At 32.6% G+C, this 16,325-nt stretch overlaps 1 protein-coding gene across 1 annotated transcript; it reads left to right on the top strand.

Annotated features, from left to right (window-relative positions):
* The first annotated feature begins 5,517 nt into the window (after positions 1-5,517).
* LOC134277549 (ubiquitin-conjugating enzyme E2 H) lies at positions 5,518-15,823 on the top strand. The gene is made up of 7 exons (XM_062759876.1): positions 5,518-5,662; positions 9,808-9,884; positions 10,154-10,228; positions 11,231-11,270; positions 11,876-11,928; positions 12,395-12,523; positions 13,602-15,823. Exons 1-7 carry the CDS (start codon positions 5,610-5,612, stop codon positions 13,721-13,723), a joined length of 549 nt encoding a protein of 182 aa, XP_062615860.1. The 5' UTR covers positions 5,518-5,609; the 3' UTR covers positions 13,724-15,823.
* The last annotated feature ends 502 nt before the right edge of the window (positions 15,824-16,325 follow it).

Raw genomic sequence — 16,325 nt, 5'->3', positions numbered from 1 at the left:
TTGATTTCCCTCAATTTGAGTAAAGTGTCAAAAGCTTTTAAGTAGCTACTAAAGCTTAATTTGCTGAATAATCACCTGTAGGGAGCTTACCATGACGCTGTGATCAGAAGCATGAACTCTTCCTTCCGGCCGAGGATCCATCATGGCCGTCTGACAGTTCGCTCGTTATGTGTAGCGGCCGTTTCCCTGGTTTCCTTTTCCAAACTACATTACAACTACATAACAATGAAAGAAAGAATGGTGTTTCTAATTGAATTTGCATTTTGGTGAGAATAGAAGAAATTACCAATACCGAGTATTCCTAATCTTGTCATCAAACGTAAACAGGAAATTTGATGAAAGACTAGAAAATTGTGTATCTTTTTTTTATTTTTAAAGAAACTACACTGTTCAGAACACGTATATCACAAAAAGAATAAAACATGTTTGAATGTCTGTGGTACCTTAATTGATCAATTTTCTAAGCTCTGAAACGATCCGAAAAAAATTCAAATTTAAAGTATGAAATTTGAAAATAATAATTGATAAAACACATTTGAAATGATGAACACTAAGAACTTTTTTATTATTCGAATGATATATCAATGATATGTAAATTCATTTAAATCGCGTTTTACATTGTCTTATTGATGTCTACACAAGTAAAATTATTTAAATTAATGGTCATTTTCGAACACGATATCTTGACTTTTATTGAGAATCAAATGGGTGTAGAGAAATTTACATATACCAAGGAATCCACTTCTTCAGTTAATCAATCATTCAAATATATGACCCCTTATTCCACCTTTGATATTTTTATATGTCTGTATTTGCTCTGCTCTTGGTTTGTATTGTTGAAATAAACTTTTGAGTATAATAACTGGTCGTATTCTTCATTTTCATCGACGACCTTTTCTCCCATTATTAATACTTAGTATTTTCCACTTTTATACCCATTTAAATATTAAACAGATGTGGCAATTGTATAATATATTTTATTTTTATTTCAAATTATCGAAGATATATCGAGTCGACTTTTTAATGGAAATTACTAATATAATCGTTGACGTATCTAAATGTAATGATTTCTTCTTCTCGTGTGAAAGTTTTTGTGTAAGTTCATCATGAAAATACGAATACACGACATATAAAGGAGCACAATAAGTGCCCACTGGAATTCCAAAAGTGTTTGTGGAACCTTATCTCTGAAGACTACATAAATGCAGTCAATAAGGAAATCTGGTATGATTTTGATATTATTTTCTAAGAAACATTGATTCTTTAAAAGATATGTTGTTAATGTCCAATCTCAAGATATGACAATATTCTTACTTTCATTTTTATTGAAAAAGCAGCTGTTAGTACATGTAATACCAAAAAGGTTACTTTCCAATCTAACGAGGAATGATAGTATAAAATGTGGAAAAGTCGTACGTTCTGATATTACATGTATTAATTGTTGGAAAATTATTTGACTTTTATGAAATTTTTAAGAAGTACTAGTACTTCGGAGATTGGGAGAATCCCACATCTGATTTACACTACTTCTGGAACATATTGCAGCACAGTTAGTTCGCTATTATTTTTTTTAAATATTTTGAGCATTTCCTTGAAGAGGCAATGCATCTTTATTTGCAAGGAACAAGAAAAAATTTCATGTGCACAAAATAATTTTTGTGTTTTGCACAAAATAATTCTTGATCTAATTTCGATGCATAAAAACAAAAGCAAAACAAGTGTTCCTGTAATATAACTTAAAGCTCTAGTTAATTAAACCTAAAGATGAAATTACTTTTCCAGAATACGATAACATTGTCAATGAAGGTTTAGAATATTAGCCGCAGGTGCACAGAAAATTCAGAGAGATCCATTTCAAAGACGGAAGAAGTTAATGATGTAGAAATGTAGAATGTATATCGTATTTAACCCACTTCTGGAATAGAGACTGACATTGCTCAGCTAAACTCCTAGATTTAAAAGACATCTTTTAAGATGAAAAATTATGTCTCTCTTCTAGAAATGAGATAATACAATTTTTTTCTTTCACTCATTTCTTTAATCTTTGAATGAGATGAAACCTTTTTTTTATTTTATTTTGGCGATCTCATTTTTTAGTGTGTTTATTTTTCATATGTACCTGTGAACCATAAAACTGTTCTATCTTCGTCTTTTCTCATCTTGACTGACTTTTTATTGAGAAATATGTCATAGAAATATTTTTTTTTTAAATAGTAAACTGATTTTTTTTTAAAGTGTCATCTTTCTGTTTACAGCGTCTTCCTTAATTTATGTGGAAATATTCCGCTATCACCTGCATGGTAAATATGTCTTTCAATTTATTCGCTCTTCGATCAAGACCACACTCTGAATATGATCAATTTTTAAACCGATACAAACTACTTACACTGAAGTTGAGGTTACAGGGAATACAACAACCTTGTTCATATTATACTTACTATATGTTCATGTTCATATTATAACCTTTCACAAATTGTAGTATTTGGCAGACTTCATTCGTATCAATTCTTTGACCTATCTCTTTATGACTAAACTTCACTAGCGAATGTTCCATCTGCTTGATCGGTACACAGAAATCACAACGGCACGGCGGATAAGACCGGTGAACTCAATAGTTATAACTCAACCAGGCACCTGAGCCAATTTCCGGATTTTTCAGGGTCACCTGTTTATGCCCTGTTAAAGATGTGAATCACTTGGAGTTTTTATGACACATATTACTGCTCTTTATACATTATATTTACCATTTTCCATTCAAATGGATTTTTACCTTAATTGGTCAATTTCTAAAGCCAAACAAAAGCAGATCAGGTCAGTTTTCTAGATTATAAGGTATGATAGGCCAGGTATTGATGAACTTCTGCAAGATTTCGTGTCTAATAAAAAAAATTTCAGAAGAATTGGGGAGGGGGTACATGTATACTCCATGCGTTAGGTACCTGACATGTGATAGAACATATACCCTTGTGTATCCTATAAACTGAACCTCATATGCACGTGATATGGCTTAAATAGTTTACTGCTGCATAAATTAAGAAACCTGACGATAGAAAAAATTAAAAGCATCACGTTTCTCAAAAAAGTGAAACTGTAAAATGTTGTTTATCGATTTCTTTCTCTATAAAATTATGAAACTTAAAGAGCAAACAAATTAAATGTGTCAGACTTTTTTCCTCCATGCAGTTCAATAGTGTGCAAGGGAATCATCATAGCAACGTACGTAAACTAAAAATGTAAAAACTTGATATAAAACGTCGTGATTAAACGTCTCGAGCTCATTTCCAACAATTTTTGGAATACTTTGTATTCGTGTCCATATGTATAATCAATAGTCATATAGTAAGAATAAGATTACTGAATGGCTATCCTACGTAGAAAAACACAAATACTCTATAGACACACCCAAATCCTGGTATAATTGAGGTCATATATTGCTCTCTTAACCTGTATTATATAATCAGTAGAAGCATATTTTGTTTGATCAAAAAATATACACATGAGTACCTTTTGTAGAAAACAATTAAAGGAACTAAAAATAAACGGAAAAGTTACTAAGTAACATTGCTTGATCTTGCATGAAATTATTCTAGATCTATACATTGTATTGAACAATTACAGTAATGTGGTTTGAATATTCAAATTAGCATCTTCAAACAATGTACATATACTTCTAAAACCATTTATATCATTGTTGACAAACCAGAATGAAATGACAATAAAGGATTTATTTATATATATACGTTTGTTTTAATTAAAAATTTTATATGAAAACAAAATTGTGTGATTCATTTAATTTATACTGTGGGTTTAATTATTCAAAATTTTATGTGAAAACAAAATTGTGTGACATCCTCTTTTTAAGGGCACGGTAAGAAAATTTCCTTAATATTAATCTCTTGAAGAGTTATGTGATAAGTTTTGTAAGCACACTGGCGTATTTTACAGAGATGTTGCAACGTTTTCGAAAGTGTAGGGATGTTGTCGGGTTTATAAAATTAACCTTACCTGAAAGTAAAACATAACAAACAAACAAATTTAAAAGAAGAAAAAATGTCCGAACTGACCGAAAAATCTAAATCTGAGGTAGGATGTGGACAATTTCTTTCAGTACCTCATGTTATTCATACAATACTATATTACCCTTCTATGAATATACTGCAATAAAAAAAAAAGTACAGGGAAAAACCGTTTTTATTAATGTTTCAATACTATTTTGAAAAGGTGCGGAAGGCAGACCCCCTGCATAGCCCGCCCCCAGCCTCACCCAATACTTACGCTAGCTACGTGCATGCCTGCTTTTAATCTATATATAATTTCTTTTTTATTGACCAAAGAAAGATAACCCACATGCACTTTAAAAAAATACGTATTGGTGATTTAAGAAACATTTGAGTTTTATTTGCTTTTTCATACGCGGATTTAGCCGGTTAAAATTCAATCTTTAAAATGTAGTTACAGAGGCAGCTATATAGCTAGAGTACCATATGGGGGTACACGGGCATTTGTTTCGGAAATATTTTTTTAGCTCATAGTATAATAATAATTTTAACAGCATATCATCATACTATATGGATTTAAAAAAAAAAATCCGAAAGTTCAAACGAGTGTCTGGTGGAAGGGAGGGGGGGCTGTCCTCCCCTCTCCTCAATTTTTCCACTTGATTATGCTCACTCTCATATTGACATATATTATAATATATTATGTTTATAGTTATTGTTATATGTAAAATGATGTTTCGTAGGATGCAAAGAAATAAAGAAGTTGAACTAAAAAAAAAAGGAATCATTATTTTATGCTATATTGAAAATATCCATAAATGCCGTTGGATCATACACACAAATCGTGACCAGACGTGACCATACGAGGCACTTGAGGGATTTTAGCTTTGTTAGAAGTTCTGCAGCAACCTGTAAATTACTGACGGTATGCATATATAAAAGTGTAGAAATTATTTAATATAAATAAATAATGATCAATTCGCTGGAATTTTCGCTAAATTTTGTTTTCAAATCACTTTAATAGCTCTCTCCGACAGAGTACCTCTTTTGACAGTACCCCTTTGGAGCCTTTGACCTACATGCTAATTAAAGGGACGTAAAAGAAAGAAGAAAAAAACTTGATATGTAGGCATATCAGTTTGCATTCTTAATATCCTTTAAATAATCTTTTAACTCATCCAAAAAAAAAGGAGATATTATTAATTTCTTATCCCTCGATGTATATTACTGTTAGAGTATGATGTCATCATCGTAGCATCGTTTGTTTACATCCGACAGCTGATCGAGGAACCACGTGGTAAAATGGTCATGTGACCAGTATCCATACATAGTTGACCTTTAACCCCTACGTTGATAAATAGAAAACATGTGTCTAGCAGGCAATCGTGGATATTTTTTCAACTCCAATGTTAAATTTTTGTGGAAATTCTTTGAAATATTACATTTTCTTTTAATTTAGATGATGCTTTTCGAAAGATTTTTTCTACAAGGGCGGAGTTAAATATCACGTGATTGATCGTCATGCATTAGGATAACATATCCGCCATTATTATTGTTGTTTTTCAGAAGTCGAATACGTAAACAGAATACACTGAGGAAAATCAGATAAAAATGTCGTCCCCCAGCCCAGGAAAGCGGAGGATGGATACAGATGTCGTAAAACTGTATCCTTTTGGCGATTAATATTATGACGGGCGATCATATCCTCCCATATTTAGTATAATTTTAGGGTACTAACATCTGGGATCTGCGCGATTCGTCCGATTGGTTTCAGCCTGTTTTGGTGTGTCAGGGCTTTGTTTACAAAGTATATCACTTCGAAATATATTGTTCATATTATGCAGAAAGGAAATTATCAATGTTTTCCATGGGGTTTTCATGTTTTTACCTTTTGGATCAATTCTATGCTTTGTTTGGGTCGTCTGTTTATTATTATTTTCTACATGTCAAATGATGACCTCAATATTGTCGAGCGGAAACGTTTTGCTGCGCAGTCTAAAAATAAGATTGATGAAAACACAAAATTACAATGGAGCAGAATCAATGATAGCTCTGTTGCTTGTTTTCATGTTGATAAAAGCTTGGAGCTTTTGTTTTTTGCATGTTAAAAATTTAACTATAGATTGATATGTATTCAATATGCATCAAGATTCTTAAATTGCTTTCTCATAGAATTTGTTTTAACTAAGGCAGTGGTGTTGTCATAAAGTCAGAAAACATGGAATTTTTTTCAAGTGAGAATATGCCCACAAGCACAAATTCAGTATAAAAGTATTTGCCATGCATTCTTCATCTTCCCTAGCCAACCCGAAGATGATCGGCTCGTCTTCTCTTTTCACGTGAAAAGAGGAAAGGATGGTCACCCTTGGTTAGCGAAGATGTGCATTCTTGGGAAAGGAGGAAATGTATGGTTGGACTGGGAATCCAACCCGGAACCCCTGAATATCCAGTCAGGTGCTCTACCAACTGAGCAGTCTAGGCTTATATCCACGGCCCAAACCATATCATTCCTCCATCCTTTAATTGTCTGCCCATGAAGGCACAAACAATTGTATTATTTGATCCTGCAGGCATGTCCTTAACATGCAAGTCTAGGGGGCGGTCCTTCTAAGCAGAATTTGATCAGTGACCCAAAGTCTGTAACAGGAAAGGAGAAAACCTAGCTGTAGTGGGATTGGAGTCTAGGACCCCCTCTAAAACTAGATAGATCTCTACGAACAAAGTCACCCAATATTCAATGGGGCCAAAACCATTTCACTTAATATTCATGTAGGGGTGAATTCAGGGAGGGGCTTTTTTGCATCCGCCCTCCCACACACACACAGAAGAAAAAAAATATTTTACATAAAGTTTTCACTGTTGTACATCAGTTGTATAGTTAAAACAAGATATGTTTGTGAAACACTATGCGCCCGGCGGCAACAAAGTTAAAAAACATATTTTTAGCATATAGGTCATAGTCAAGGTTACAAGGTAATTAATATTGGTGTTATTTGAAAGAACTTAATTAGTGGAGTATGCATACCAAATATGAAGTTTCATTGTTCAAAAGTTATGGTGAATGTTCAAGAAAGCTATTTTCAGCATATAGGACACAGTCAAGGTCACAAGGTCATTGACCTTGGTGTCATTTGAAAGAGCTTACTTAGTGGAGTATGCATACCACAAATGAAGTCTCTATCTGTTATGGTTCAAAAGTTAAAGCGAAGGTTAAAGTTTGCAGAAAAATATTTTTAGCATATAGGTCACAGTCAAGGTCACAAGGTCATTGACCTTGGTGTCATTTGAAAGAGCTTACTTAGTGGGGTATGCATACCAAATATAAAGTCTCAACTATACATGGTTCAAAAGTTGTAGCGAAGGTTAAAGTTTGCAGACAAACAGATAAACAGACAAACAGACAGACAGACAGGACAAAAACAATATACGCCTCGGATCTTTCGATCAGGGCGCATAATTACAGTTATTGAAGTATGTGTCAAAAAAAAGTTAATACAAAGGCTCAGTATTCTCAGAGAATACAGCTGGATTTGTTTCTGTGCCCCCACTCTTCATTGTCTTTGACCTGCATTGAACTTTGAAAGTACGCAGACCCCTTCCTCCTAAATATAGTAGGACCCCCTCTAACACAAAATTGTAGACCAACATGACTGACCCTCCTTTCATGGATGAGATAAATACTGCACATCAGTCTCAGTAAGGAGCTATAATCATGATATTTAAGTAGTTAAGTCAATTAAGTGATACATTGCAAAATATATGCTTTGAATGGACACTCAGCATCTTTATGGTAAAGCGAGTTTAATTTTTCAAGAAATCTTTAACTTTTGTTTTGTCATCTGTTTAATATTGTGAAATAATTCTTGTCGCAATTCATGTAAAATGTTGCATCTGAAAATTATGAGTCATTGATGGATTCTGAACTGAAGAATTGCAAAAAAAGATTTCAATAATATTAAATTTTTAGTATTTGATACTCCAATAAATAGCAATTCATTTAAAATGTTGCTTTATTCCTGAAAATTATGAAGCTATGCTATAATTGTTTTATTTTACTTAGGGAATAACTATCTTCTAATTTGGTATTTGCGACCGTTAATGCTGATTTAACGGTCGCAATTGTGGCGACGCGTAAGCGGAGCCGGTATCATTCCCATTCTAATGCAATCCATGCAATTTGTTTGTTGTTTACGTCTTATTTTGATGAATTTTGTTACATGAAATACGTCATTGTGTTTTTGCGTCGCTCTATTATGACGTCACAATGATTTCAATAATGCTCGTTTTACTGCTTCAAACATTAGTGCATTAGCCAATCAAAATGTATTTTACAAAACAATTGCATTAGAATTATAAAATACATTTCTTTTGGAAAATCATTAAGGTTCAAGCAACATTTTATATGAGTGAGCAGAGGGTTATGAACCTTAACAATTTCATCTTGCATAAAATTTAATAGCTGGTAAAGTACCTAATACAATAAGAGGTGTTTATGAGATTGCCAGTGAAGATAGCATTTACATAAGACAAAACCCTTCTTTTTTAAGTTGCAAGTGAAAGACTGAACACACGTTTAGTCATTAACAAATTTTATTGTGCATTGTGGTTAATTCTAAAAATTCAGGCTTAGGGCTAGCAATTTTTTTTAATGAGTTACATATACTGGTAATAAAAGAACTATTAAATCTACTGTTATACTTGAGATTCAAGATGTATATATATTAAAATCCCCCCCCCCCCCCAAGATATTTCATTGATAATTTTTATTTGGTCCTGTAATTGCTTTTGTTAAAACAGCACCATCAATCTCTTTCATTTTTAATTCTGTGAAATATTTAGTTTACTGTTAATAAATTCTACATTTAAACTGTATTTCATTTTCTGATGCAATTGCAACTTGTATCACAATACTATGTGGCCTCACTGTGATGAATGCTTAAAACATATATTTTATTAAGATGTTCAGTAATGACAGAAAGGGAATAAAAGCATTCATTATAATATTTGTACTTTTAAAAAATTGTGACATAAAGATGATAAATGAATTATAAATCTTGTAGCATTCTAAAAAAATGAAACCAATTTGTAGAAGACTGCTATTATTATTGTAGATGATTTTCTTTAATGGCACATTTGAATGCAAAATATGATCATTCAAGCCTGTAAAATGTCTATCTGCACCTCATTCTCATGTCAGTAAAAAATCCACCTATAAAAGGAAACCAATGTCACTTAGGTAAATGTCAGTTAATTTGTCTTCACATGTTTTAATGTTACCCCCTTCTAAAAACCAATAATGCTTGTATTTTTCCATCCGTGAGTGTCAGCTATTGGCCTACTAAGGCTATACAATGCATGTGTATTTGATTGTATGAACATTTTTAACAGGGGGAGGGTTTAATGAAGGAAGAAACAGTGAAAATTCATACAAGGAAGTCTGGTACAATCATCATTATAGGATTTGAATATGATTTCATTTCATACTTCATTTCATACCAATTTGAATAACCTAGACAATACCATTAAAAATACTGCACTAAAAGTTAGAGAGAGGCAATTGTGTTTTGGGTATTATTAATAAAAAAAAGCTTAATTAGTTAAAATCATACATAGGCCCTATGTCAGAAATATATGTTACTAGGCTGAAATTGTTACATTTCTCAGCAATATACTTCCAAACTAAGCATTACTCTCTTAAAATTAGAAACTGGTTGAAAAATGTTAAAGTTTATGCTTGTTGAAATCAACAATTTCTAGCATAAATAAGTTACTTATGATTCATTGTTTACAATTCCTTAACATGTCCCAGGATAGAAAGCAAACATGAAGTCACGATTCTGGGTGGACTGAACGAGTTCATCGTTAAATTTCATGGACCACAGGGAAGTATGTACCGGTCTACAGCATCAAATATTAAGTTTAATTTTTTTTTTTTTTATTAAAATTGCTTAAAATAATGATGATAATGTCTAAAATATTTCATTAAAATGATTAATACAGACAATACTTGTTAGAATTCTCTTTGAATGAGGATACATTGTAAATTCAAATAAACTTTCCATGTCATTCAGTTTTCTGTCCAGATGTCATTCTCAGAGTTTTGTATACCTTAACATGTTTAATATAAACATGTTTAATATCTTTCATTGTTTTAGCTCCATATGAAGGCGGAGTTTGGAAAGTTAGAGTGGATTTGCCAGAGAAATACCCATTCAAGTCACCTTCTATAGGTATGTACCTACAATATGTTCACAGTTCTTTCTTTACTCTACCTAATGCATACATTAAAGTCATTGTTCTGCATTGAGTATACATCAGTATATATGTATAAGTCCCATTATCACTGAAAGATCACTAGTCAGGCATTGTGATCCCCTCTTAATTTTTACTCAATTACTACTACAGGTTTTCGTCCTTTGTAAACTGTCTAGAATATCAGGATCATCAGGGAATTTGAACCAAATTTGCTCAGTTTTTTTTTTTTTTTTTTTTTGGCTGACATTTCTTTGAGATCAAGTTGTTTTTAGCTAGTATTTTATATTATATTTATACAGTATGTGTATGAATTTTATTTAGAAATATTTCCCTCTGTCTGCATTATGTATTGCATTTTAAAGAATTCAAATTCCACTACATGGAATAAAGGAAGTCATCAATTTTACATGTAAAGTACTAATACTAAATTAGAGAATTTTGAAAAAATCAATTATTATGTGTACAAATTTTTATTCAGTTTTTACAATATTAGGTTCAAACAAGGGTGTACAGGGATGTACCCCGGGTTTTATTCCACATACCCTGAGGCCAAAGGTCGAATGGAATAAAACCTGGGGTAATCCCTGTACACCCTTGACTGGACCTGGATAATGAATTTATTTCTTATGTACCCCCCAAAAATCTTTGTGAGCATAAATTCAACCAACTGCATTTCAACCTACTGATTAAATTTACTATGTACTACAATGCACCTTGATCATGCGTCTTGATGTCATGTTATTTCCTTTTCATCATAGGAAAACTATGCATTGTGCAATATACAATGCACCCCTGGCTCAAGTCAGGTTTACAGAAATTTACAGCCAGCTTCCTAATCAATCAAATCTCATGTTACAAGTTATATAGGAATTAAAGACATATTTTGTTTTTGAAATTACTACATCTATTTTACAAAATGTAACTTTGTCCTGCAGTCTGTGCTGTTATAATGATTATAATTTTTAATTTTCTGACAGGTTTCATGAATAGGATATACCACCCCAACATAGATGAAGTGTGAGTATTTAAATATTTGGATAAAAATTTTATTGTATCAGTAATTTCTCATTAAAAAATTGCCATGGTAGCTCAGTTGGTAGAGCACCTGTCTCATGACCTGTAGCTTAGGGCAGCGACTGACCAAAGTCGAAATAAAGTAAGAGAATATCTGTCCTGTGCCATGTATTTGGTGTTTTGGAGTGAAGGTTTCAGGTCTTTTGAATGAGACATTAAATGATTAAAAAATGGTTTACATGATTGTACTTGCAACTATGAAACAAAAGATTTTTATGAATGATTACTGTATACAGGGTTATTTTCGCCCTTTCACACTCACAACCAATTTTGCCCCGTTTTAAATTCGCCCAGTCACAGTTTTGGTTAAGAAAATATATTGTATATTTTGAATTCGCCCTTTTTAAATTCGCCCAAAGGATGTAAGGGCAAAAGGGGCGAAAATAAAACGGGGGCGAATATTTCCCTGTATACAGTATCTTAAGCATGACTTTCTTTGCCGATGATTTATACACACTAAGTATACTATTCAGACATAATAAATGGAGAAAAAAGCACCTTTATTTTCTTCTCAGGTAAAATTCTACTGAAAAATGTTATAATTTCAGATCCGGTACAGTTTGTTTAGATGTGATCAATCAAGCATGGACAGCTATTTATGGTATGCTAGCATCTTCTTATGATTATAAATTGACCAGAGTCAATTGAAAATTACATTCAGACTATTGTTTTTTGTAATGTAATATATGCATTACATATACAGTTATATAATATTAATTTTTGTACAGTTTTAATGATAATCTGGGACGTCATTCATGTCAATGATGTAATGAATTTCATTACATTAACCGTTTCATGTCTTGCAGATATGGCTGAAAGTTTTCCATTAGAAATTGTTTTTGTTGGGAAAGTAGCTTAAGATTATATACATGTAGTTACAATGATTAATAGATTTAAGGGAAAATATTGACATTAATTTGTTTGTCAGCAACTCCACATTGTTGAAATTATTGTTGAAATATTGCATGATTTCAGAATTTAGATGCTGGCATTTCAAGTATTGATAGATTATATGATGGTTTTATCCCTGTAAAAGAAATATGAACATAATTTTCTGGTATTTCCAGATCTGGCCAACATCTTTGAAGCTTTTCTGCCCCAGCTCCTGACATATCCCAATCCCATCGACCCCCTGAACGGGGACGCTGCCGCAATGTACCTCCACAAGCCAGAGGACTACAAAAAGAAAGTCTTAGGTCTGTAAAGTATTAAATCGGTCTTAGAATTATATACATATTGTAAGATGAGAAATCCACTCTACGAGTATCTACCAGAAAGTTTTAGGTTAAAAAATAATTACAATTCTCAGTTAACCTTGGTAAGCATGGCATTCTCAACACTACATAATTAGCTTCTGAAATTTACACAGCTTTCTTTCACTGTTGAAATATGGGATAGAAATTTGGCTGAATGTCAACAAGTGTAGCAAATAGCCAATAACAAAGCCTCATACTGCAAAGAGGGTGTAAGTCATCTCACCGTTGTCAACAACAATTTAAAGTTCCTGTTGATATTATTATCATAACCAATGAGAATCTATGCCCCATTTGACAGAAGCTAATTATGTAGCCCTGAGAATGCCAAGCTTTACTGAAAGTCCAAGGTTAACTGAGAATTGTTCTCAAGAGTCAGAGATTTTTTTTAACAGAAAAAGTCTGATTTCATTCCTATATAAACAAAAGGTGTTTTAAATTAAAAGTATTTTTCAGAATCAAATTAAATATCTTGGCTTTTCAGAATATATATAATTAAATTTCCAAGAACATATAAGGGATTAAAATTTTAGAAAAAAAACTCAAATAGTCTGATACATACAGTTATCTAATTTTTTACAAAGTATTTGTACAATTTGTGTGATTTTAATGCTCCCCTTCATAGAAGGGAGGGCATATTGCTTTGATGCTCTCTTTGGGTCTGTCTGTCTGGTCCATCATCGGTTTCCATTCATTCTCTTCACAACCGTTGCACATATTGAAATGAAATTTGGTATACAGATTTATCATAAGAATATATAGGTCAAGTTCTGTTTTGGGAACAATTGAACCATTTTGGATTGAGTTATTTCCCTTGGACTTAGAAAAATTCCAATAATTTGCAGTTTCTGTTCTTTGCAGAGGTTGCTTATATTGAAATGAAATTCGGTATACAGTTTATCATAAGAATATATAGGTCAATTTCTGTTTTGGGTTTCAATCAAGCCATTTTGGATAGTGTTATGCCACTTGTTTTTTTTTTTAAAGGAAATGTGTACAATTATCTGTGCTTTTTTTACAGAGTATGTGAAGAAGTACGCGACAGAAGAGGCACTGCGTGAACATGAAGATCAGCAGTCGTCCTCCAGTGAGTCCAGTATGAGTGATTTCTCTGAGGACGAAGCCCAGGACATGGAACTATAACCCCGGGCCATCATTACAGTGTATATATACCTCACTCCACCTCCACAGCACTGCTCAGCCTGACCTCTGATTGGATAGTTACTCTATAGATTCTACAGTCTGATTGGCTAGATACTACACTGAACATCAATTCTACATTCTGATTGGTTAGCTACTATAATACGTGAGTTCAACATTCTGATTGGCTAGTTACGACAGCACTTCCATCAAATCTACATTCTAATTGGTTATTTACAACACAAAAATTCTACATTCTGATTGGCTAGTTACTACAATACTTCTCATCTGTTCTACATTCTGATTGATTAGTTACAACAAAACTCTTAATAAATTCTACAGTCTTATTGGATTGTTTCTACAACATTGCTAATCAATTTCACATTCAGATTGGATAATTACAAGCTAATTTTTATTCTGATTGCCTATCTACAGGAATGGACTGAAAAACTTTCTTTCTTCTGATTGGTTAATTTCTTGGATTATTATGTAATATAGAAAGTTTGTCTATAAAAATCAGTATTCAGTTTTAGTGAGAAGTAAATTTTAGCTATTTTTTTGGTTAACAGATGGACACCAGTAACCTCTAAAGGGATTAAATTGTCACTGATATTTTAATATTAGTTAGTCAACATTCTAGCTGATAATGCAATTTTTTTTTTTTACATTTACATATTTCATGTTCTGTATATTTCAAATTTCTCCAGGAATACATGGTATAGCTAAAAACTGTGACCTGAGCAATGCTGTGGTTTTGGAATAATTCATTTTTGGGGGGTCATTTTTTAGTGAGAAAAATAATCATGTTTTTTCTTTCAATTTCACTTTTACATAATTATACAATTATGAATGAAGATTAGATGGCCTTCTCTATGAAGAGGTTTTGTTTGCATTCATTTGTTGTTTCTTTATTTCCCCTGCATAACTGACAAAATGTTTGGAAAAATCCTGTTCGCATTGAGTATAAAGTTGGCGTGAATGAAGTAGAAGTGATAGAGTTCTTAACTGATGTATGTGAGCGTTTTATGTAAATAAATTTATTTTGCTTCTCTGTGGATTTGTTCTGACTGTAATATTTTCAATTCTATGGACAATTTTTGCTCTTTGTTTGAGAAAGCGTATTTGAGTAAATGACATATAGATTTTTTTTTGTGAAAGTTCTTCCTTTGGATACAGTGGACTTCTTTTTTCTCTCTCTTGTTTAAATTCGTTATTTCTGTAATTATTTACCTTCCCAATATGAGTGAGATTTTAAGTGAATGTATGGATTCTTTATTATGTTTCTGTTGTGTGACCCCCTATTTACCATTGTTTACACATCAATCAATGTGAGAGGATGACTTGTGTATGTGATAAGTACAGAGTGCTGTCTTGTTCCCTTGAGATGTTGCTTTTTGCTGAAGTTGTTTTAATTGTGAGATATATCTTGATTTTATTATTTTATGTGTGGTTTCAATGTAAGCTCCTGTGGTTCTCATAGCATTTATTAATAAAACAACAAAATTATGTACTAAAGAAAAAGTAGACAAAAATGTCATTGAAGAGAATTTTATTTCTGTTTTTGAAATGAACTCGGCATATTTTGGTTTTTGAGAAGCAGGTAGCTTGATATTGTGACCATTTACTTGTTGAATTTTATAGTGATATATAAAGGACAAGCTTAATAAGCTTACTGTGGCCGGCTTTTGTGTAGAAAAAACTTATCAAAGATTGTTACTAATCACACTATAGAAATGTTAATGGTGAAAGGTACATGTATATTATTGTTTAAGAAATTTTGAAAATTGAATATTTTGTTTCTGTTTGCTCTGTTAAGATTTATTCTTTCCTTTTTCATTTGTTTGTGGTTTCATTAAGAAAGAGCCTATTATGTAAGCATCCAAAGACCTGAGCACAAATTAATTTCTGACAAAGAACTAAAACAATAAATAGTTGAAGCAATGACATTATTTTTAAAACCTTGCCTATTCTACCTTGGATTCCTAGATATACCTAAGCCTGTCCTTTCTGAGATAAAAGTGATTGTTTAGAGAGATCATATATATCACACATGTATATGTATTTATTATTTACAGATATGAAATAAAGTAGAGGAATATTAAATATGGGTATATTATTCTTTATAAGTGCAAAAGTTATCTACTTGCTCATCTGTGTGAATGAAATCATATATACCATGGAGTAGGATGGGGCTATGTAGTAACCGCTAATAATAAAACTCTGCTTATGCCTTAGTCACATTTCTAAGCCAGTGGCCGTAGACCTGTGGTAAACAGTGGTGATCCTTGGTGTGAGCGATGCCCCAACATCGGTCCCCATTGGCCTAGTAGTCCTTAAAGTATCGGTCACTTTATCTAGCGATGGGGTATACGATTGTCAATCATTGCGTTTTTTCATAAATCCGCGTGGTTGCTGGCCAGACTTATAAAGGCCTAGCGATGCATTGCTAAAGTATCAGTCACATTATCCAGCAGTGGGGTATGCGATGAGAAACCAATGCGTTTTTTGATGAAAATGGCGTGGTTGCCAGCCGGGCACCACTAGTGATCAGACGGTGACTGAGTCCATTTTTCGAATTGGTGGGGTCATCGGTAGGAAATAATTG

The sequence above is a fragment of the Saccostrea cucullata genome, unplaced genomic scaffold (assembly GCF_032062105.1).
Source record: "Saccostrea cucullata isolate Sc308-1 unplaced genomic scaffold, CSIRO_AGI_Scuc_v1 ctg955, whole genome shotgun sequence".
NCBI classification, from domain to species: Eukaryota; Metazoa; Mollusca; class Bivalvia; order Ostreida; family Ostreidae; genus Saccostrea; species Saccostrea cuccullata.
Note: the sequence above shows the minus strand (reverse complement) of the source record. Positions and strands in the feature narration are given on the sequence as shown.

Bases quoted from the DNA above. Each gene is read 5' to 3' on its own strand.
- LOC134277549 (XM_062759876.1), top strand. From the start codon at position 5,610: ATGTCGTCCCCCAGCCCAGGAAAGCGGAGGATGGATACAGATGTCGTA. The intron at 5,663-9,807 runs GTATCCTTTTGG...AACATGTCCCAG, and splicing joins GATACAGATGTCGTAAAACT to GATAGAAAGCAAACATGAAG. The intron at 12,524-13,601 runs GTCTGTAAAGTA...CTTTTTTTACAG, and splicing joins CTACAAAAAGAAAGTCTTAG to AGTATGTGAAGAAGTACGCG.